The sequence below is a fragment of the Pongo pygmaeus genome, chromosome 8 (genome assembly GCF_028885625.2).
Source record: "Pongo pygmaeus isolate AG05252 chromosome 8, NHGRI_mPonPyg2-v2.0_pri, whole genome shotgun sequence".
Lineage (NCBI taxonomy): Eukaryota > Metazoa > Chordata > Mammalia > Primates > Hominidae > Pongo > Pongo pygmaeus.
The window spans coordinates 69,578,141-69,602,345 of NC_072381.2; the positions used below are offsets into that span (position 1 = coordinate 69,578,141).

General features: G+C 42.7%; 1 protein-coding gene and 1 pseudogene across 2 annotated transcripts in view; both read right to left on the reverse strand.

The window, feature by feature from the left end:
* The window catches only part of MCU (mitochondrial calcium uniporter), a 203,187-nt gene extending 179,255 nt beyond the window's left edge, over positions 1-23,932 (reverse strand). Inside the window, exon 1 of one of the 2 annotated variants that reach the window (XM_054435583.2) lies at positions 23,712-23,932. In XM_054435583.2, coding sequence (XP_054291558.1) covers positions 23,712-23,861 — 150 coding nt within the window. In that variant the 5' untranslated portion in view covers positions 23,862-23,932. The remainder of the gene's footprint in view (positions 1-23,711) is intronic. The other variant, XM_063670500.1, reaches the window with a different exon arrangement.
* LOC129007054 (small nucleolar RNA U3) lies at positions 19,492-19,654 on the reverse strand (annotated as a pseudogene).
* Positions 23,933-24,205: the final 273 nt, after the last annotated feature.

Genomic DNA, 24,205 nt, shown 5'->3' on the forward strand with positions numbered 1-24,205 from the left:
GTAAACAAATGGATATGTCTGTATTGTAGTAAAACTTTGTTTACAAAATCAAGCAACCATTTATGCTACAGTTTGTCAATGCCTGTTCTACAGTAACAGGGGGCAGAAAAATCAACTGGCAACATAGATTTCATAAAACCACATGAGTTCACACCAAAATAAACTGTTTTGCTTGCAGGGAGAAAATGCTTATGAATCATGATCTTCACATACCTGCGAATGTTCAAGTTTCCCCTGCGTGAACAGGTCACATCACCAATACCTAAGACAGAGCAGGAAAACACTCTCCCTTACATGGTTGTTATGACATACAGGGGATGTGTTAATTTATATAGGCAAAATTTACAAGATGACCTGCAAAAGTAAGATACCAGGTTTTAGCAACTTTAATGATAAACATAGAAACCCATACCTGATTAACCTCAACCATTACTTCTTCCATACATTAAGCCAAATTAATTAAGATAAATGCCAAGATAATTGGCTTTCCTAGGAGAGCTGCCCTGTTTCCATGCAATCCAGTTGGTTTACACCAGCAGACCCTTGGTCATCCATACCCTATCAAATTTCCAGGAGACCAGAGTAACTGTGTGAGGTAGCATAGTTCTGATTTATTGGGGTTGTTTACCAATATGGTCTAATCAGGCTAAGATCAGATATATTATCCCTTAGGGTGTACCATAGTAAAAATATTCTATTGTGCAACAGTCACCTCACTAAACTCAGCCCCATGTTAGCTACCAAGTGTTCAATAGCAGGCTGGAGCAAAGAGCCAGCCCACAAGAATCAAGCAAGTGCCTTTTTAAAAACTAATCTTAAGAAGCTCCTCTACATGGCTTTGCAAAGTAAGCAAAAACCATGCCAAATAGTAAAAAAGGCACTTACTTGACTCCCACAGGCCAGCTCCACACTCTAGCAGCTAAGATGTCACTGGCATGGTACATGGAGAGTGAGGTAGAAACGATATCTTGCCAATCACTGTAGGAATGGTAGTGAAAGACCTAAAAGAATAGAAAAAAGTAAAGTAAATGTCAAAGGTAAAGGCCCTCTTGAGCCTGCTAATGTGGGTACCTCAGCATATAATGCCAAAGAAGAAAGAAAGTCTGAAAAGACCTTGTTTAAGTCATTCTTAGCCACTAGTTATCACGGTGACCCTTAGGACGAGACAGCACTTTTAAAAAAAATTAGTTGTAACCTAGAATAAATCCAGATTGACTGTAAGAAACTCTAAAATACTTTTTTCAGAAATAAAGTATTAAATATTTGGGCAGGGCGCAGTAGCTCACGCCTGTAATCCCAGCTCTTTGGGAGGCCAAGGTGGGGGCAGATCACCTGAGGCTGGGAGTTCAAGACCAGCCTGACCAACATGGAGACACCCCGTCTCTACTAAAAATACAAAATTTGCCCAGCGTGGTGGTGCATGCCTGTAATCCCAGCTTCTTGGGAGGCTCAGGCAGGAGAATTGCTTGAACCCGGGAGGCAGAGTTTGCATTGAGCCGAGATCATGCCATTGCACTCTAGCCTGGGCAACAGGAGCGAAACTCTGTCTCAAAAAAATAGTAATAATATATATTTGATAATTACATGATAAGCTCAACAGATATAAAAATTGGGAGTTAGCTGGGTGTGGTGGTGTGTGCCTATAGTCCCAACTATTCAAAAGGCCAAGGCAGGAGGACTGCTTGAGCCCAGGAATTCAAGGCCAGCCTGGGCCTGGGCAACAAGCAAGACCCCATCTCTTTAAAAAAAAAAAAAGACCCAGGCGGGGGGAACTGAAGTAACAGCTCATAAACCAATTTTTTTAGAAATATTTTTAGATTAAAGAAGAAAAAAATTGGCCAGGCATGGTAGCTCATGCCTGTAATCCCAGCACTCTGGGAGGCTGCGGTGGGCAGATCATGAGGTCAGGAGTTCAAGACCAGCCTGGCCAAAGAGACCAGCCTGGCCAACATGGTGAAACCCCATTGCTACTAAAAATACAAAAATTAGCCAGGTGTGGTGGAGCACACCTGTAATCCCAGCTACTCGAAAGGCTGAGGTAGGAGAACTGCTTGAACCCAGGAGGCGGAGGTTGCAGTGAGCCAAGATCGTGCCATTGCACTCCAGCCTGGATGACAGAGCGAGACTCCAACACACACACACACACACACACACACACACACACAAATGAAGAAAGAAGAAAACAAATTCACCCCATCTCTGTGTGTCCGGAATATAAAAAACTGATAGAACCCTAACAAACAATGAAGAAATAAGAAACATTTTTTAAATTAAAAAAGTCTTAGGCCATCCACTAGTTTCTGGCTTTCACTAGTTTCAGAAACAAGTTTACAAAATTTAGAAACCTTGAAGCACTAAATTAAAAAAATTCTGGTTCATTTGCCAAGCCACACAACTCTTTGGTTTAGAGGTTCTGTTTGAAAATGATTGGAAATCATTCCAAAACAAGAAAAAATACAAAAGGCCCTTTCACATACCACTATCTCCTCTCCCCATACCTATACTTTTCACGGTAAAATAATTTGTGAAAATTACTACAGAAGTATAATTTGTGTAGTTAGCAAGAAAACCAGCACTAGTGAGGTGCACAGATCACCTGAGGTCAGGAGTTCAAGACCAGCCTGGCTAACATGGTGAAGTCCCATCTCTACTAAAAATACTAAAATTAGCCAGGCCTGGTGGCAGGCACCTGTAATCCCAGCTACTCAGGAGGCTGAGGCAGGAGAATCACTTGAACCTGGGAGGCGGATGTTGCAGTGAGCCAAGATCACGCCACTGCACTCCAGCCTAGAGGACAAGAGTGAGACTTCGTCTCAAAAAAAGAAAAAAAAAAAAAACTCCCATTACTGGAGGTTCATTCCTGAGGCACTGGAATCTATCAAATAAAAAAGGCAAAAGTATTTTTTCATTCTAATTAAGTTTTAGCCAAAAGACTATTATACCACCCCTAATTAAAATATGCTTAAAATTGGTCACCATTTGTAACAATCTTCAAATTGTACAGATCTCAAATAATTTAATGAGAATGGAAGATTCACTGTTAATGGCATATCTGGCCAGACTTATATCTTGGGTGCCTAACTAACATTTTAATTTTGGCTTGTGTTTGCTTGCCTTAGTGACAGTTCCTGGAAACCATCCAATTTATTAGTGTTTCCCTTGCTGCCTCAGCATTTCTGGTTAATGCACTACAGCAAATCATTGAGGGACAACCTGAATGAAGCTCTGCCCTGTGTACTCTGCAAAAATGTTCAAACCATTATCAAGAGTGTTGGAAATGAAAGACAACAGCATGAAATTGAGAAGATAAAATTTTATCAGAGATTGTCTTTTTAAAACAATGACTTCAAAGTAACAATATACATTGACTAATATGTACAGAATTATTATTAAAACAAATATTTATTTCACACCAACTACCTGTCTCAGAAAGTATGTCCCCTCATTTCTAGACCTTACTTTTCTTTTGCTTGCCCCATAAAACCATGACACAATTCAAGAACAGCCTTTTTACCATAAAAGGCACATCTCCTTTTACAAAATAAAGCAGATAGTACCCAAATTGCAGATAATTCGAAACACAGAGAAAAGAAACAATGAATTAATGCCAACAAATTTCCACCCACAGCTTGTCTGCACTTGAAATATCTGAGAATTTTAGTAACCCAGGCTTTTGTTGCAGCAGCTCAGTCCCCCATGAGCTCACTGTATTGTGGCAGATGCTGCTCTGCATTTCGTACAAGACATGTTCATCTGTGTAATAAAACATTCTTCCTCTCTGCCTTCTCTCAGGATGTAAAAAGGATTTTCCCAGGAATATGATAAACGAGGACATTCCACACCAAAAAAGGAAAACTGGTTTTGAAAGTCAAAACAGCATTCCTAGTCTAACTTTAAAAATGACATAATAAATTCCTTTTTCCTGTCCTCCAGAACATTCAGCAAAAAGTCTGTCAGTCAACAGAGGTTTAAATATATGGAATAGAGACAGAAACACCAAAGTAGTTAAAAATGAATGAACCAGAACCACATGTATCAACTAAATAAGTTTTTTTTGTTTTTTGTTTTTTGTTTTTAAGAAACACAGTCTTGGGCCGGGCGTGGTGGCTCACGCCTGTAATCCCAGCACTTTGGGAGGCCGAGGCAGGCAGATCACAAGGTCAGGAGATCGAGACCATCCTGGCTAACATGGTGAAACCTTGTCCCTACTAAAAAATACAGAAAATTAGCTGGGAGTGGTGGTGGGCACCTGTAGTCCCAGCTACTCGGGAGGCAGAGGCAGGAGAATGACATGAACCCAGGAGGTGGAGCTTGCAGTGAACGGAGATTGCGCCACTGCACTCCAGCCTGGGGGACACAGCGAGACTCCGTCTCAAAAAAAAAAAAAAAAAAAAGAAACACAGTCTTGCTCTATCCTCGGGCTGGAGTGCAATGGCCCAATTATAGCTCACCGTAACCTCAAACTACTGGCCTCAAGCAATCCTCCTACCTCAGCCTCCCAAAGTGCTGGTATTATAAGTATGAGCCACTGTGCTGGCCTAATTTTTTTTTTTTTTAAGTATTAAGAGGAAAAAAAAAAAAAGGCCAGGCGTGGTGGCTCATGCCTGTAATTGCAGCACTTCGGAAGGCCAAGGCAGGCAGATCACTTGAGGTCAGGAGTTCAAGACTAGCCTGGCCAACATGGCAATACTTCGTGTCTACTGAAAATACAAAAATTAGCTGGGTGTGGTGGCACACGCCTATGGTCCCAGCTACTCAGGAGGCTAAGGCAGGAGAATCACTTGAACCCAGGAAGGGGAGATCGCAGCGAGCCAAGATCGCACCACTGCACTGCAGCCTGGGCGACAGAGGGAGACTCCATTCCAAAAAAAAAAAAAAAAAGATTTGCAGAAGGATACATACAGTGTAATACTTTTTTTTTTTGAGACAGAGTTTCGCTCTTGTTGCCTGGTAGAGTGCAATGGCATGATCTCGGCTAACTGCAACCTCTGCCTCCTAGGTTCAAGCAATTATCCTGCCTCAGCCTCCCGAGTAGCTGGGATTACAGGCGCCCACCACCATGCCCAACTAATTTTTGTATTTTTAGTAGAAACGGGGGTTTCATGATGTTGGCCAGGCTGGTCTTGAACTCCTCATCTCAGGTGATCTACCTGCCTCCGCCTCCCAAAGCGCTGGGATTACAGGCATGAGCCACTGCGCCTGGCCAGTGTAATACCTTTTAAATAAGGTTTTAAAACATTCTTACAAAACTATATAAGATAGGTGTAGATAAAGGATAAACACACTCATGGGATGGTAAACACCAAATTTAAGAGAATGTTACTTTTGGGAGAGAGGTCTAAGGAAGGGTACATGGGGGCAGCAATTATAATCATAATGCTCAATTTCTCAAGCTAAAGGTTGTATATTATTCTACTTCTTTTTATAGACATGACATACTTCACAATTTAAAAATAAAAGATTTTTGTCCTTGTATGTCTGATTGAACATAATGTAATTTCCTTATAAAGGACCACCCCACCTCCACCAAAAAAAAAAAAAAAAAAACCTTAGGTGATGGAATGGCCTTTCCAAGTGAGCTCCTTTGACAGCATTCCCATCAGTAGTTTACCTTCTGCCTTTTCTTCCACTAGTGCTATGACTTTCTAATGCTGGCTGTGATGTGACCTTCGGATCTGTAACTCAGGGTCTCAGCTTGTCTCTACTTTTCATCTTACAAAGAATACCCATTTTAGGCAAGAAATCTATTATAGTTTCCTTTCATTTTCTACTTTTTCATGTTAAAAGCTCTAGAATCATTAAAAAGAAAGCCATTAACCAGGCGCTATAGCTCACACCTGTAATCTCAGCACTTTGGGAGGCTGAGGGGGGCAGATCACGAGGTCAGGAGATCAAGACCATCCTGGCCAACATGGTGAAACCCCATCTCTACTAAAAATTACAAAAAATTAGCCAGGCATGGTGGCACGTGCCTGTAGTCCCAGCTATTCGGGAGGCTGAGGCAGGAGAATTGCTTGAACCGGGGAAGCAGAGGTTGCAGTGACCTGAGAACGCACCACTGCACTCCAGCCTGGGCGACAGATCAAGACTTCGTCTCAAAAACAAAACAAAACAGAAAGCCATTATATATTTAAAGTTCACCCAACTTTGTGGCAGTTGGCCACACTAAGAACTTGAATTCATTCTGAATCGAACATCAATGCAGGTTGAGATATTAAACTTAAAGAAAGCACTGACTGGAGTTCAGCTCTCCATTAAGCAAATGAATATTCCAAAATTCTGTAATATGTTACACTAAAATCCTGTTTTACTATCTCAACTGTGCTTAGGCAGCATTTTAACGTTTAAGTCACAGCTGAAAATAAAAAGAAAACAAGATTTCATTTTCTTTGGGGTTAAAACAAGAAAATAAAGAAACAAAACCAAACTATTGACATCTATATCTATATCTAGTCAGATACTCACACAAAGTATACCCTAGGGGTCCCCTCAAAAAAGAAAAAAAAAACACAGAAAATCCATTTTTCCTGTCTATTCAGCAGTGTCTAGCATCAGCATTCACAGATCAGGAAAAAGGGAGAAAGAGAGAGAAACTAACAGATCAAGACAGATATAACCTGGTATTCTTCTGTTTACAAAAAACGTAATTCCATCAAAAGCGAATGAAAAACCTTCAATCTTCTCATTAGATTTTTACTATTTCTTCCATTCTACTCAATCTATCTTTAAATACTTCTTTAAAGTATTCTGACATCTGTATTCCGTTTTAAAATGAAAAATAGGTTTTTATCACACTTGGCCACTTGCCACAGCCCTGCTTCATGGCAGCTATCAGAATTCTGGCAGTGCAAAATACAGGATACAGTGGGGACAGAATGGAAATACACAAGATTAGTTCCAAAATAAACACTTCCAAAAATCTGCCTTCTTTGGAAATATATATATACAGAAAGAATCTACAGTTGGCAGCACCTCTTTGAAATAGTTCCTTTCTTTCTTCTGCAGTGTCCAGCATGGCCCATACCCCCACCAATCATGCCAGGTAGATGCCACTGTATCAATTTCTTAAATTATTTTTTTTTTTAGAGATAGGGCATTTCACTATATCACCCAGGCTGGAGTACAGTGGTGCAATCAAAGCTTACCGCAGCCTAGGCTCAAGTGATCCTCCTGCCTCAGCCTCCCAAAGTGCTGGGATTACAAATGTGAGCTACTGAGCCTGGCCTCAAATTACTTTTAACATAATAGCTTTACAATCTTTTTTCATTACTATTTTTACTTAGCATTTTATTTAGTCCTGCTTGTTTCAGCACAATCAGAACTGTTTTAAGAGTATTAGCTGCTTCATGAATCAAAAAGAAGTCATTCCTTCTTGACACTGCCATAATTCCCATCACTGTAGTATCTGGGCACAGAGAACAAGATGATCTACAGCTGTGTTACCCACAGGGTTGAAGGATTTAGACAATAGTTTCCAGGACTATTTGACTCTCATTCACCCAACATGGACTGAATGTCTATGTTACTGACACTATACTAGGCTTAGTTCACAGAGCTGGAAGAATTTAAGGGCTACTATGCCTATTGACTCCTGCAGGCAACTAATCACTTAAGGTTTTCACACCTAGGATTCCTATAGTGTTACTACAAAATAAAACACTTTCTGCTTCAGGCTGGCAAGGTACAACTCAGAATTAATAAATTACTAGTACAGTCCCATCTTACTTCAATACTCTGACCTTAACTGCTTTCTTCCTTCTCTCAACTCTCCAACTCTCTGGGCTTTCCACATCGTCACCTCTTCCTCCACCCCCTTCGGCAATTTGGATTAGAGAAAAGAAAACAAAGGTGAAAGATGAGACTAAAGGCATAATGAACTGTTTAAGGGGAATACAAGGTAAATTGTTCATGAAGATGTCAGAAATAATTATGAAAACTGTCCTAAAGAGGAACTTGAAGGCTGTTTTTCTTCATTTCAAGCTCTTGGCCCTTGTGAGAATAAGCAAATACATGATACCCGAGTTTATGATTTTACACAAGCCATCTAATGAAATAACATAATTACTTGTAAAGTACTGTATAAAAATACAACATGTTTTATAATTTTAAAAGTTTTTTTTTGAACTGAACGTGGTGGTACGTGCCTGTAGTCACAGCGCTGAGGCAGGAGGATCACTTTAGCCCAGGAGTTCAAGACCAGTCTGGACAACATAGTGAGACCCCCCCACCTCAGAAAAATAAATAAAATTAAAATTAAAAGCCCTTTAGGTTCACCTAATCAAGCATCCTTATTTAACTGACAAAAATATTAAGACCAAAGGGGTTAAGTCACTTGTCCAAGATCAAACAGTAAGTTAATGGAACAAAGAGGAACAGATCCAGTTCCTATTATAACACTTGGCACCAAATTCTCTTCAATTACTTTTGTTTTGGTGGGAAATACACACATACACACACACACACACACATACCCCACTCACCACAACCACCTCTTCATTTATTTAACTATCTCAGAAAACTAACAATAAAAATATTCTATGATGGTACAGCAATCCTTGGCTCCCATAACATTTCAAAAGGCGAGTCGGGTGCGGTGGCTCATGCCTGCAATCCCAGACTTTGGGAGGCCGAGGCGGGTGAATCACTTGAGGTCAGGAGTGCAAAAGCAGCCTGGCCAAAAAGGTGAAACCCCGACTCTATTAAAAATGCAAAAATTAGCCAGGCATGGTGATGCGCACCTATAATACCAGCTACTCGGGAGGCTGAGGCAGGAGAATTGCTAGAAATCGGGAGGCAGAGGTTGCAGTGAGCCAAGATCGCACCACTGACCTCCAGCATGGGTGACACAGCTAGACTCTGTCTCAAACGAACAAAAAAAAAAGATTTCAAAATGCTCACCAACAGCGTTACAAATATAATCTCTCTTCTGGTAGAGAAGATGTTGTAGTCTGCCCAGGTGCGGTGGCTCACACCTGTAATCCCAGCACTTTGGGAGGCCGAAGCAGATGGATCACGTAAGGTCAGGAGTTCAAGACCAGCCTGGCCAACATGGTGAAACCCCATCTCTACTAAAAATACAAAAATAAGCCGGGTTTGGTGGCACGTGCCTGTAGTCCCAGCTACTTGGGAGGCTGAGGCGGGAGAATCGCCTGAACCCAGGAGGCGGAGGTTTCAGTGAGCTGAGACTGTGTCACTGCACTCCAGCCTGGGCGACAGAGTGAGACTGTCTCAAAGAAAAAAAAAAAAAAAAAAGGCTGGACACAGTAGCTCACGTCTATAATCCCACCACTTTGAGAGGCCAAGGCGGGTAAATCACGAGGTCAACAGATTGAGACCATTCTGGACAACATGGTGAAACCCCGTCTCTACTAAAAGTACAAAAATTAGCTGAATGTGGTGGTGCACACCTGTAGTCCCAGCTACTCAGGAGGCTGAGGAGGAGAATCGCTTGAACCCAGGAGGTAGAGGTTGCAGTAAGCCGAGATCGCACCACTGCACTCCAGCCTGGCAACAGAGCGAGACTCCGTCTCAAAAAAAAAAAAGAGAGAGAAGATACTGTAATGTCTCTAAAAAATTTCATAGTTATCAAAGAAATAAATACCGACACTTTTGTACTGTAATAACTGGAAAACCAAAGAATGTGTGTTGTCTAAAGCAATCTAGTAAGATACCTAGTCAATTAAAATGCTATAATCACTCCAAATAATTTGTTTTCAATTATATATTGTTATACCTTCTGAGTCACTAGAGCAGCAGAAGCAGTAGGAATCTCATATATCTATATTTCTAATGCACAGGGGAAGGCTGCTACAATTTTACTATGAAAAGGTTTCATGCTCAGTAATGGCTACTTGAAAAAAAAAAAAAAAAAAAGATAAGACCATCATACAATGCTCAATAGTCCCTAAAGGAGATCAAAACAAGTTAAGGCCATTAGAAAGCTCTTTATCAACTTATATATTATAAAAATGAAAAATTAAAGAGAATAAAGTCAAAGAAAATTACTCAAAAGTATTCTTTTAATTAACAAACAAAATTCAGTTATAGCACAAAGCTTCAGAGAAGTATAATAAACAGAATATACCCTTTTTTTTTTTTTTTTTTTGAGAGAGTCTTGCTCTGTTGCCCAGGCTGGAGTGCTATGGCTCAATCTCAGCTCACTGCAACCTCCGCCTCCCAGGTTCAAGTGAGATACTCCTGCCTCAGCCTCCCAAGTAGCTGGAATTACAGGTGTGTGCACCCACACCCAACTAATTCTTTTTTTTTTTTGAGACGGGGTTTTGCTCTTATAGACCAGGCTGGAGTGCAATGGCTCAATCTCAGTTCACTGCAACCTTCACCTCTGGGTTCAAATGATTCTCCTGCCTCAGCTCCCCAAGTAGCTGGGATTACAGGCATGTGCCACCACACCCAGCTAATTTTTGTATTTTTAGTAGAGATGGGGTTTCCCCATGTTGGTCAGGCTGGTCTCGAACTCCTGACTTTAGGTGATCTGCCCGCCTCAGCCTCCCAAAGTGCTGGGATTACAGGCATAAGCCACTGAGCCCAGTCTTTTTTTTTGTATTTTTAGTAGAGACAGGGTTTTACCATGTTTTCCAGGCTGGTCTCGAACTCCTGACCTCAAGTGATCCACCCACCTCAGCTTCCCAAAGTGTTGGGATTACAGGCGTGAGCCATAGCACCCAACCCAGAATATATCCTTTCAACAAATATTTTCATAATGCTATGCAAATCGTTCAAATTCTATGGAACAGAGTAGGGGAAGCAGGCACAAGAAAATAAGGTAGCCATCTGATTTTTGATATATGAATTTTAAAATAAAAAAATTTTTTTGCATGGCACATGTACACCTATGTAACAAACCTGCACATTCTGCACACATATCCCACAACTTAAAGTAAAATTTTTTTAAAAAAATTTGTTTTGGCCAGGCACAGTGCTTCACATCTGTAATCCCAGCACTTTGGGAGGCCAAGGCAGGAGGATCACTAGAAGCCGGGAGTTTGAGACCAGCCTGGGCAACACAGCAAGACCCTCACCTCTACAAAAAATTTTAAAATTATGCAGGTGGCTGGGTGCGGTGGCTCATGCTTGTAATCCCAGCACTTTGGGAGGCTGAGGCGGGCGGATTACAAGGTTAGGAGTTCAAGATCAGCCTGGCCAACATGGTGAAGCCCTATCTCTACTAAAAACACAAAAATTAGCTGGGCATGGTGGCACGTCCATGTAATCCCAGCTACTTGGGAGGCTGAGGCAGGAGAACTGCTTGAACCAGAACCCAGGAGGTGGAGGTTGCAGTGAGTTGAGATAGCGCCACTGCACTCCAGCCTGGACTACAGAGCGAGACTTCGTTTCAAAAAAAAAAAAAAAATTATCCAGGCATGGCAGTGCATGCCTGTAGTCCCAGTTACTCGGGCGGCTGAGGCAGGAGGATCCCTTCAGCTCAGGAGTTCGAGGCTATAGTGATTTATAATGGTGCCATGAACTCTGGCCTGGGTGACAGAGGAAGACCTTGTCTCTAGGAAAGTTTTAATTTAATTTAAAAAATAAAAAATAAAATCACAAATTTTAAATCAGGTTAAAATTTAAAATTTTAGCAGGTCAGCACAGTTTTAAATACAAAATTAGAGGCATAGAAAAAAAGCATATTTAACATGATTGTAAAAAGGCACACTCAGCGAAGGTCAAGAAATAGTTTCAGTGCCTGAGTAATAAAGTCAGACAGACTGTGAATTGAATGGCCTTTCTACTGGTAGTAAGTGATAGTCTACATTCAATCACCAAGTTCTATCAGTTCTACTTCCTAAATCTCTCTTCTCTCTTCCCTTTTCTCTATCTACAATGCTACTGTCCTAGTTCAGGCATCTTTTCCTTGGTCCAGTGAGATGCTCCTTATCGGTCCTTCTACCTCTCTGGTCCCATCCTTTCCACCTGGCCTTCATTCTGCTGCCAGCGTTACCTACCTGATCATCTGATTCTCCCACTTGAAATTCTTCAGAGGTTCATCTATGGACAAGCAGTATTTTTTCAAACTATGGCTTAAGATGTAAAATCAATTTAGGTCTCAACTAGTATTTCTTTAACAAAACGGAACAGAAACTATATAAAATACATAGTAAAAAATATTATTTCATGAAACTTTTCTTAAGTTCTGTTTTTTTTTTTGAGACAGAGTCTTGCTGTCGCCCAGAATGGAATGCAGTGATCTCTGCTCACTGCAGCCTCTGCCTCCTGGGTTCAAGCAATTCTCACGTCTCAGCCTCTGGAGTAGCTGGGATTACAGGTGTATGCCACCATGCTAGGCTAATTTTTGTATTAGGTTGGTTTCACCATGTTGCCCAAGCTGGTCTCAAACTCCTGGCCTCAAGTGATCTGCCTGCCTCCACCTCCCAAAGTGCTGGGATTACAGGCGTGAGCCACCATGCCCAGCCACGTTTCTTTAGTTTTATGTGTGTACAATGCACACACATAACTGGGTTACAGTGTAAAATGTACATCTACTGTGGGCTGAGTTAAAAACAAAACATAAAAACGCTGACCTACAGAACAAAATTTCAATTTCTTCAGAAGTCCCTTCATAGTCTGATCCCTCACCATAGAAACAGTGGTTAAGAGACAGGATCTCACTGTTTGGGGGTTTATATGCTAGGGTGTGACATCTGCTAACTGTGCGATCGTGGGTAAGTCACTTACTGTGTGTCACTTTGTTAAGTGACACAGTAATGATTTGCTGTGACTCTGGGCAAATCATTTAACTCAGTGGGTAACTTAGTTTCACTATCTATAAAATGAGGATAAGAACAGTAGCTGGGTCATAGTGTATCACAAGAATTAAATGAGATAATCTATGTAAAATTCTTGGCACATGATATACTTGAAAAATATTATCATTGGTATGACTACTATTGTCCAGCCTAATCTCCAGCTATTCTTGCCCATACTCCAGTTGTAACAAACCAGTGGCTGCTTCTCAAATACATCTTACTCCCTCATGAGGTCATGTCAGATTGGTGCTGCCCGGAATGCTGACCATGCTTTTCCAGTCACATTATATTTCCAAATGTTTGCTTTTTTTTTTTTCTTTTTTTGAGACACAGTTTCATTCTTGTTGTCCAGGCTGGAGTGCAATGGCGCCATATCAGCTCACTGCAACCTCTGCCTCTGGGTTCAAGTGATTCTCCTGCCTCAGCCTCCTGAGTAGCTGGGACTACAGGCGCACACCACCACACCCAGCTAATTTTTGTATTTTTTTAGTAGGGATGGGGTTTCACCATGTTGGCCAGGCTGGTCTTGAGCTCCTGACCTCAGGTGATCCACTCGCCTCAGCCTCCCAAAGCTTTGGGATTACAGGCGTAGCCACTGCGCCTGGCCCCAAATGTTTCCTCTTAAGCAAGACCTCTTCTGTGAAGCCTTCCTCAGCTCTCACAGGTAGGTCCTAAGTGCTCCCACTGAACATTCTTTAGAAAAAAAAGCAGCACAGCCACTTATAGTCTGTTTGTACAATGTCTCCTGGCCAGACTGTGAAGTCTTTTAGGACCACCACAAAGGCATCTCTCTCTCCAATGCCCAGGGCAGTGCCTCACAAAATGCAGGAGTTCCACAGATATTTTCTGAATGTCTCCAGGTTACCAAACCCTTCTAAGTCTTCATTTTCCATCTATACAATGGGAATAGTATTTTGCCAGAAGGACTGTTGTAGAGTAACTAGAGAATGTTATAAAAGCATCTGGTATAGAAGCAACTCAATAATTACCAGGTTTACTGGGTGTGACTTATTTTTTTCTTTTTCTTCTTCTTCCTTTTTTTTTTTTTTTTGAGACAGAGTCTTGCTCTGTCGCCCAGGCTGGAGTGCAGTGGTGCGATCTCGGGTCACTGCAACCTCTGCCTCCCGGGTTCCAGCAATTCTCCTGCCTCAGCCTCCCAAGTGGCTGGAATTATGGCGCTCCCCACCATGACTGGCTAATTTTTTTGTATTTTTAATAGAGATGGGGTTTCACTATGTTGGCCAGGCTGGTCTTGAACTCCTGACCTCAGGTGATTCCCCCATCTCGGTATCCCAAAAGGCTGGGATTACAGGCATGAACCACAGCGCCCGGCTGGGTGGGACATTTTAGAAATCCAAACTAAATTAGGAATATCTCCAAGAAGCACATATCTTAGACCTCTAACAGCTAACACCTGGAGGAGAGGGTGAGGAAAGAAATTTAAGAAATGTAGTCAGTGGGGGGCAGGCACGGTGGCTCACGCCTGTAATCCCAGCACTTTGGGAGGCCGAGGTGGGCAGATCACGAGATCAGGAGATCGAGACCATCCTGGCTAACATGGTGAAACCCCGTCTCTACTAAAAAGAAAATACAAAAAATTAGCTGGGTGTGGTGGCAGGTACCTGTAGTCTCAGCTACTTGGGAGGCTGAGGCAGGAGAATGACGTGAACCTGGGAGGCGGAGCTTGCAGTGAGCCAAGATAGCGCCACTGCACTCCAGCCTGGGCGACAGAGCGAGACTCCATCTCAAAACAAAAAGAAATGTAGTCAGTAGGAAGGATGTCGAGATCTCTTGAAGGAAAACAGCAGTAGATGCTTGAGGAAGAACATGCTACAGGAGCAGAAAGGAAAAGGAAGGATGACCCACACTGACACCCAGAACAGTACAGTTTTCACTCTAGCCAGACTTAGGCTTAAATCCAAAACATGTGTCCTGCCTTTCAGTGCATCCCTAGCACTAAACCAGTTTATGACTTAAAACTATACAACTGGGATAATACCTCTCATAGGGTTATGGTAAAAATTAAATGAAGTAACAATGTCCTCAGGTCTTAGATGGTTTCTTCTATATCTATTCCTCTATCTATAGAAACCAGGTGGTTCAAGCTAACCTATATGCTCTCTTATTATCTGACAATTTATCAGTCATACTAACTTTCTCTGAACTGAAGTTTAAAGCAGATATTAATACAGTGCTCTTAAACATCCTCTAACATTACTTATCATGGAAAAGAGGTACAAAGTAGGTGTGTCTCAGCAGGCAAAAAAGAAGTTTAAATGATATTGATACCTACAAGGCAGTACAGTTCAGGACTGTCGTCTACACAGTTTCAACTGTCGTCTACACAGTCTCAAACACCTAATGGACTCCTCAGTAATTTTCTGATGATTATTACAAACATTCCTCAAACAATAAAGTGGAAAATAAATAGCAAGAAAAAATACATAAAAACTGAAAACTTTAGGAACAAAGCATAAAAATTAATACCCACTCTTCTGGATTAATAAATAGTATTAACATCATTAAAGAACCTTTGGAAAAGGCTCATATCTTTGAGATGTCAAAATGCAATGTCATATCATCAAATTATTCCAGAACTGCATTAGAAAAAGTTCCACCTTTAGCATGCTTTAGACCCAATTGGTGAAAAAATTTATGAAGTTATATTTTTATCAATATAAAAGATTCAAGTGTGTACATAGTTTTTGGACCAATAATTCACTAAACTTATTAAAATTAATTTGCTTGAAGCCAACTTTCATTTTTACACAGGCTAACTGCAAGCATTTAACAAAGTGCAGTGAAATAAATGCATTGTTTTCCTTTTGTGTTCAACCTACAGAGGAAAGGTTTTTTTAACAGTTATTATCAAGCTTAATCTAAATTAGAGAGTAATTATTCGAGACTGACTTTGAAGTTAGGTACTTTAAGAATTTGGCCGGGCACAGTAGCTCACGCCTTGTAATCCCAACATTTTCCAAGGCTGAAGTGGGGGGATCACCTGAGGCCAGGAGTTCAAGACCAGCCTGGCCAACGTGGCAAAATCTTGTCTCCAATAAAAATACAAAAAATTAGCCCAGCGTGGTGGCAGGTGCCTGTAATCCCCGCTACTCAGGAGGCTGAGACAGGAGAATCGCTTGAACTCTGGAGGCAGAGGCTGCGGTGAGCCGAGATCACACCATTGCACTCCAGCCTGGGCAACAAGAGCGAAACTCCATCTCAAAAAAAAAAAAAAAAAAAGAATTTGACCACAATCCACTTTTTAGAACCACTCTCAGCTTAAGTGTTTTAAATGAAACAAAGAATTGTGTAATTTAGTAGGAAAAGAATTGAATAGGAAAATGAGAAGATGCGTGACCCATTTCCAGTTCTGTATTAACATGCTGAGCTACTAAGAAAAAAACCATTTCGGCCGGGCACAGTGGCTCACGCCTGTAATCCCAGCACTTTGGGAGGCCAAGATATGCAGATCACCTGAGGTCAGTAGTTCAAGACCAGCCTAACCAACATGGCAAAACTCCATCTCTACTAAAAATACAAAAATCGGCAGGGGGCGGTGGCGCGCACCTGTAGTCCCAGCCACTCAGGAGGCTGGGGCAGCAGAATCACTTGAACCCAGGAGACGGAGACTGCAGACAGCAGAGATAGCGCCACTGCACTCCAGCAGGGACGACAGCGTGACTCCATCTTAATAAAAAAAAAAAAAAAGCCATTTCACCACTCATACTCTTGTTTCCTCAATATAAGGTCTTAGTGAACTCTAATCACTAAGGTTCTTTTTTTTTCCTTTTTCTGGGACGGAGTCTTACTCTGTCACCCAGGCTGGAGTGCAGTGGCATGATCTCGGCTCACTGCAACCTCCGTCTCCCGGGTTCACGCAATTCTCCTGCCTCAGCCTCCCGAGTAGTTGGGATTACAGGCGCGCACCACCACACCCAGCTAATTTTTTTGTATTTTTAGTAGAGATGGGGTTTCACCATGTTGGTCAGGCTGGTCTCGAACTCCTGACCTCACGATCCGCCTGCCTCAGCCTCCCAAAGTGCTGGGATTACAGGCATGAGCTACTACGCCCGGCAAACGCTTAAGATTCTTTAAAGTGCACAACTTTCACGGTAACATCTTAGTTTTCCTAACATGTTATCCTAGTAACTCTAATATATCCATGAGCCATGGTATGGCATTAATCAAAGAATAAAGAGTCTGGGCACGGTGGCTCACCCTATAATCCCAGTACTTTGGGAGGCCAAGGCAGGAGGACTGCTTGAGTCGAGGAGTTCAAGACCAACATGGGCAACATAGTGAGACTTCATCTCTACAAAAAATTTAAAAATTAGCCCAGTGTGGTGGATTGTGCCTGTAGTCCTAGCTATTCAAAAGGCTGAGGTCGGAGGATCACTTAAGCCCAGGAGTTCAAGGCTGCGGTGAGCTGTGATCACACTACTATACTCCGGCCTAGGCAACAGAGTAAGACCTCGTCTCAAAAAAAAAAGAATAAAGGGCTGAGCATGGTGGCTCACGCCTGTAATACCAGCACTTTGGGAGGCCGAGGCAGGCCGATCACCTGAGGTCAGGAGCTCAAGACCAGCTTGTCCAACACGGTGAGACCCCATCACTACTAACAATACAAAAATTAGCTGGGCGTGGTGGCGCATGCCTTTAGCCCCACCTACTCGGGAGGCTAAGGCAGAAGAATCGCTTGAACCCGAGAGGTGGAGGTTGCAGTGAGCCAAGATTATGCCACTGCACTCCAGCCTGGGCGACAGAGTTAGACTCTGTCTCAAAAAAACAATAAAAGATTCAAAGGCTATCAGCCTTTGAATCCTCTATTCTAACAGCTATCCTGAGATATTAAAAGGTAATCTTGACCTTAATCACAGGAAAACAAACAGTAATTTTTAAGAAAATCTATAGGGATGCAAAGCTAAAACATAAGAAGAAATAAAAACATCCTAGCAGTTGATAGCAAATTTTTTTTTTGTTTTAGGGCTACCTCACATTTGAAGTTGAAATAAAATGGCATTTCATTGATAACATCATCTGAATGATTTCCTACCAATGTATTGCCTTTGACTTAAACCACTCTTGATGCTGTATTTTCTATTTAGATTTCATGTTAAAAAAAAAAAGAGTTACATAAAGCATAAAGAAAAGCCACTTGGGACTTAGAAAAGTTCAAATAATCAGAATTTTAAGATATCTAAGTTCATTTATTCAGATATTTTATGAGTTTTAAAGTAAGCAAGATTTTGTGCTGGATGTGGTAGCTCATGCCTGTAATCCCAGCACTCTGGGAGGCTAAAGTGAGAGGATCTATTGAAGCCAGGAGTTAAGAAACCAGCTTGGGCAACATAGCAAGACTGTTTCTACAAAAAAAAAAAAAATTCTTTTTATGAGCTAGGCACGGTGACACGTGCCTATATACCTAGCTACTCAAGAGGCTGAAGTGGGAGGACTGCTTAAGCCCAGGAGTTGAGGGCTCCAGCAAGCTATGACCACACCACTGCACCGTAGCCTGGTTAAGAGAACAAGACTATCTCTAAAAAAAATAAAAAATAAAAAGAATGGTTGCTTCCTTAAAAATAAAAGAAGTCAGCCAGGCGCGGTGGCTCATACCTGTAATCCCAGCACTTTGGGAGGCCAACGTGGGTGGATCACAAGGTCAGGAGTTCAAGACTAGCCTGACCAACATGGTGAAACCCCGTTTCTACTAAAAATACAAAAAAATTAGCCAGGCATGGTGGTGCACACTTGTAATCCCAGCTACTTGGGAGGCTGAGGCAGGAGAATCACTTGAACCCGGGAGGCGGAGGTTGCAGTGAACCGAGATCACGCCACTGCACTCCAGCCTGGGCAACAGAGCAAGACTCTGTCTCAAAACAAAAAAAAAAAAAAAGAAGAAGAAGTCTGGCCTGGGGGTAGTGGCTCATGCCTGTAATCTCAGCATTTTGGGAGGCCAAGGCAGGTGGGTTACCCAAGGCCAGGAGTTCGAGACCAGCTTGGCCAACATGGCGAAACCCAGTCTCTACTACAAATACAAAAATTAGCCGGGCATGGTGGCACGTGCCTATAAGCCCAGCTACTTGGGAGGCTGAGACAGGAAAATCACTTGAACCCAGGAGGTGGAGCCCAGCCTGGGCAACAGAGCAACACTCCATCTAAAATAAATACATAAATAAATAGAAGAAGTCTGTTCTTAAACATATTTATCCAGAACTCTCAAAATCTTAATATAGAATAAACCAACAAATGTGGAATCTGATTCAAACATATACTTGTAATAATCTGGGTAATTACTATACTTTTGCTGGCTACTGTCAGAAAGCTAATGACCACCGCTGAGCTAATCCAATGGTACCAACTCTTTCCATCAATCCACCATAAAGAAGTGTAATATACAACCAAAGACAGCACTGGCAATACTAAGCTTAAAGCAATTCTCCAAATTTGGCTACCTAAGGAAGGCTATTAAGCAAGCCAAACTGAGGGTAGGGGGATAGGGAGAGGAGATAAAGGGCATATCTTTTCCCTAGCAAGCAGAAAAAGGGGTGCATAGCTAATTAATGCTTGTCTGAGTGTCACCTATGTACCCAGCATTGTGCTAGAGTCTATAAGCCACAAAGGTAATAAGATACACATCATTGCTTTATCTCCCCAGTAAGATTAGATGCCCACAAATAAAACATTTAGAAATCATGTCAGTGTCAATCTGTGTCCTAAAGATAATAAATCCCATCAGAATTCAGAGACGACAGAATAAAACAATACAAAAGGGTTAAGAGCCAGGAATTACACAAATCAAGATTCAAACTAGGAATTGTTTTTTTCTCTACACATTTAGAGAAACTTTTCTAGTAACGAACTATAGAAATTATCCCTGAAAGTATCATCTTCACACTAGGAATTATTGAATCCGTCTCCATTTAAAGGAATTTTAGGCCAGATCTTCACACTAGGAATTCTTGAATCCATCTCCATTTAAAGGAATTTTTGGCCAGATATAGTGGCTTACATATATAATACTAGCTCTTTGGGAGGATGAGTCCAGGAGTTCGAGACCAGCCTGGTAGAAATACCCTGTCTCTACCAAAAAAAAAAAAAATTTTTTTTGAGTCAGAGTTTCACTCTTTCGCCCAGGCTGGAGTGCAGTGGCGTGATCTTGGCTCACTACAACCTCTGCCTTCTAGTTTCAAGTGATTCTCCTGCCTCAGCCTCCCGAGTAGCTGGGACTACAGGCGCCTGCCACCATGCCCGGCTAATTTTTGTATTTTTAGTAGAGACGAGGTTTCACCATGTTGGCCAGGCTGGTCTCCAACTCCTGACCTCCTGATCTGCCTGCCTCAGCCTCCCTAGTTGCTGGGATTACAGGTGTGAGCCACCGCACCCAGCCAAAAAAAATTTTTTTAATTAGCTGGGCATGGTGGTGCACATTACTTGGAGAGGCCGAGGTGGGAGGACAGCTTGAGCCCAGGAGTTCAAGATTGCAGTGAGCTGTGACAGTGTCAATGAACTCCAGCCTGGGTGACAAAGCAAGACCTTGTATCAAAAAAAAAAAAAAAAAGTAAAGGAATTTTAATCCTTGGTCTGTTCATAACCACGAACATAACAAGTGACTTTCCTCAGTTTATTAGGTTTCCTCATGTGTAAAGTGAGAATGTTAGATTCAAAAGGAATTGTACATCACAGTCTGTAACCTGAAATGAACCTTAAAGGCTAGAGGAGTGATTAGGGGTGATAAAGGCTGAAATTCAGCTACAAAAAAATCCATAAAGGTTTAGTATGTATGTAAGGGACAGCGCAGAGACTAGCTTAAGTACAACAGAGTATTTGTGCTGGGATGAATCTGGCATAATAAGATTGGGCCAGACTATGAGGAACTCAATTAAAGAATTAGGACCTGCCTCTGTGTCAGGCAGTGTAACCTGTTAAAACTTCCAGGTTAAGCTGAAACAATGTCATTGCCAAAAGAACTGTGATGTGTAAAGTAGAGCTAGTCAGCCACAAACTGTAACAGGACAATGACAGACTTAAGTAAAAGATGTAGTAATTCAGCATAGCCGTTAACTGCTAGAAAATGCCAACAGTGGGGCTGTCATAATCAGAGATGAAACAGTTTGTTTTAGCAATGGAATTACAAAGCTCACAATGAAAGGCAGTTCCTCTTCGAAGAATCATACTTAAAAATAGCAGCCACCTTCACTAACCAAGCAGAAAAGCAGGCAACAAACATTTTACATCAGTTTTGGTTACAGTCACAAGCCGGAGAGAAGGAAAAAAATTACACTAGATGGTGCTAAAAATATTGAATAAGCCCCTGTACCTTTACTCTTATTTACTCAGTTGAATGACATACTAATGGAGAAGGGGAAGGAGACAAACTAAGTTTATAACTTCATAATTGCACTTACCAACTAGCTGAGCTACTGTATTGCTTTGGACTCATTCTCGAAACTTGGAAAAGATGAATTTCTCACTCAAAAAATTAGGCAGTGCCGTAACTGGTTATGCCCCCCTGGTTGTAATTTACCATACCATACAGCAGAACAAAAGTGGCACAAACTAGACTTGTGATCCAGTCCAATGCAGACTGCCATCTGCTGCACATACACAGGATGTCTCCCAAGCAAGATTCAACCTTAGTGTCTCTCAGGGACCTTTACCAGAACATCTATTCTTTCTGGTAAGCTGTTTGCTCCCATATTCACCTAATATATGTACTCAAATCAACACCTACTTACAGGAGAATTCCTATTCATGGGGTTTTGAAATAGCAATACTTTCCTAATGGATGATAGTAAATTTTATAAGGGAGGAGAGAGATGTAAAGGAGCATGTGCACTTTACAATAAAAAGAACACAATAAGGGGTGAGAATATCTCAGATGAGTGGGAGTCCTAAAACTTACGTATTAGCTAACGTAACCTTGGCCAAGTCTCTCTCTTTTCAGGGCCTCAATATCTTTTAAATGGAATTTATTGTAAGGAATCACAGACTATCCTATGGAAATAGCTGTATACATGATGGCTTCAGAAGAATTGTAGAAAAATAAAATGTTTATATATTTTAAATAATCAGGTGCAATTTTTTTCAAAATCTTACAATTCTAAATTCATGTACAAGTCACCATTCCCATAACATTCCTGCCCTTTAGAAATAACACTTCGTTTTAATTGTGCTTTCAGTTACAAATTCAACACTTCATTTTTACCCACCCTAGAATAGCACAGAGAACACCTTCATGAAGTATCCCCACAAGGGAGACACTCACAGCCTGACAAATCTGCACAGTGGAAAATATACAAGGCACAAATTTTTAAAAATGCTAAATGAATATCACAACCAAACAGTCTTAAAAACTGTGCAAAGTCAGAAGACGTCTTATCAAAATATGGACTTAAGGACAACTTGGGAAGCCTTTAAGTAGTTTGACGGAAAGGGGAATGCAATCAAAATTTGGGGTGGCCTTATGTTTTTAAGAGAACAAAACACGTAACTAGAGGCTATGAAACATGCAAATTAAACTGAACTGTGGAAAAGCTCTTGGCTGTCACCCAAAAGCTTCGGCAAAGCAATATGCCAGTATGCCAAATAAAAAGAGGTACAATCTTCTCACAAGAATGAGGCTACGGTCCATACCTATGACTAATAATAACAATACAACCTTGCTTTTGCAGAGCATTAGGTCTTTTCATAGCTCTTTCAGGCACTCGATTTTGATGTTGTCATTGGCCTTAGGAGTATCCTCTCTGAAGAGCTCCAGTTCAGCTTCCTCTTAAGAGCTATGATCAGAACAAGGCAGGTGATGTGTTTATTGAGGGTTGAAGGTACTATTGTAGTTTCTCCTATCAAGCTGTTTGCAGTGATCCTCTAATAATCACACTACACAACTCAGCCCCAGGAAATAAAACCTACATTCTTTCCCTCAGAGCTGGCCAGAGACCAACACATATAGGTCTAGGAAGTCCAAGGGAAGGAAACCTCCTGACTTGTTAGGTTAAGAACTCCATGCCAAATTCATCTCTTGCAATTGAAAAAAGAAATTCTCTCACACTCTGTCTCTCTCTCTCTCACACACACACTCACCCAAGAGTGTTCAAACAGAAATCCTCTTTTTCTGCCAGCCAATGAAACCCAGCAACAACTGGTTAACACAACCACCAAATCTCTGCCTCTGTCAACAACTTGTCATATTCGCTTCTCCTGTGCCTGCTGCCCACCCTTCCCGCTTCAAGCACGCGTGAACACGCTTATACAGTAGCCCTCGAAAGGACCCCCAAAAGCACCTTTAAGGACCCAAGAGGATGAAGCTTGCCTCCTGAAGCAATGCAGCATCCATCTCGAGGGAGCCCGTTCCCCATGCACACACACACAGGAAGTCACAGAGGGGGATAAAGTTTGATTTTCCTTCTTGCCCGACCCCTCCGGGACGAGAGAGGGCGAGGGGCGGCCCCGCCGGGGTCCTGGGCTGCTCTCCGGGGCAGCTCCCAGCAGCATGGCACTGCCACTCTCCTGGCACACACAAGGCGGCCGCGGCAACTCAGAACTCCCCAACCCGCCCGGAGGAGGAGGGAAAGGGGACAACTTCCATCGGGCTCCGTTCGGGAGCCTTGGGGCAGGGCTGTTAAGAACGAAGAAGGGAGGGACCGCGATTGGGGGCGGGTCGGGGAGAGGTTCAAGTCCCGTGCCTTCCCCGCCCTGGTGTCCCCAGTCCTGCGGGAACATCCCCGCCGTCGCCCCTCCTCCTCCTCTCGGCTTCCTCCCGCCCGCCCTCCCTTCCTGGTCGCCGCCGCAGGCGCCTGAAGGGCACGGCGGCTCCTCGGTGACCGGCAACCTCCGGAGCGGCCGGGAGTTGAGGTAACTCGCCTGCTGCCCCGGCGGCCTGCCCGCCGGCGGCTCCCACACGCCAGCGCCGCCCCGCCCTCCCCGGAGCCTCCGGGCGCGCTCGCTCACCGTCCGGTGGTGCTGCTGCTGCCGGTGGCAGCTGACGCCCAGCCCAGGGAAGCAGCCGGCAGTCAGCGCCCCGCAGCCGCCGGCGCCCCCGCCGCCGCCGCCCCGAGAGGAGAGGAGCAGCATGAGCGATCTACCTGCGGCGGCCGCCATCTCTCAACTGGAAACGGCGCCGACCCAGGCAGCGCAGCGGACGGCCGGGGCGGAGCTAAGACCCGCCACTCACCGACGCCGGGCCAACTAAAGCCCTTGACTGAGTTGATGAGGCGGGGCTTCCTGCAAGGTCCAATCGACAGGCGGGAGAACCACATTGGAAGCTGCCAGTCACTTCCAGAGTTACCTATAGTGGGACATAGTCAATTACGGGCAAATTCTAGGGAACCGGTAATTGGCACCCAAACCCGTGAAAATAACAGCAATAGAGATGGCATGTTCAGTTCGGCTATCTTCACCAACAATAGAGCTACGATAAGAGTAACGGGGGATATAGATATTTG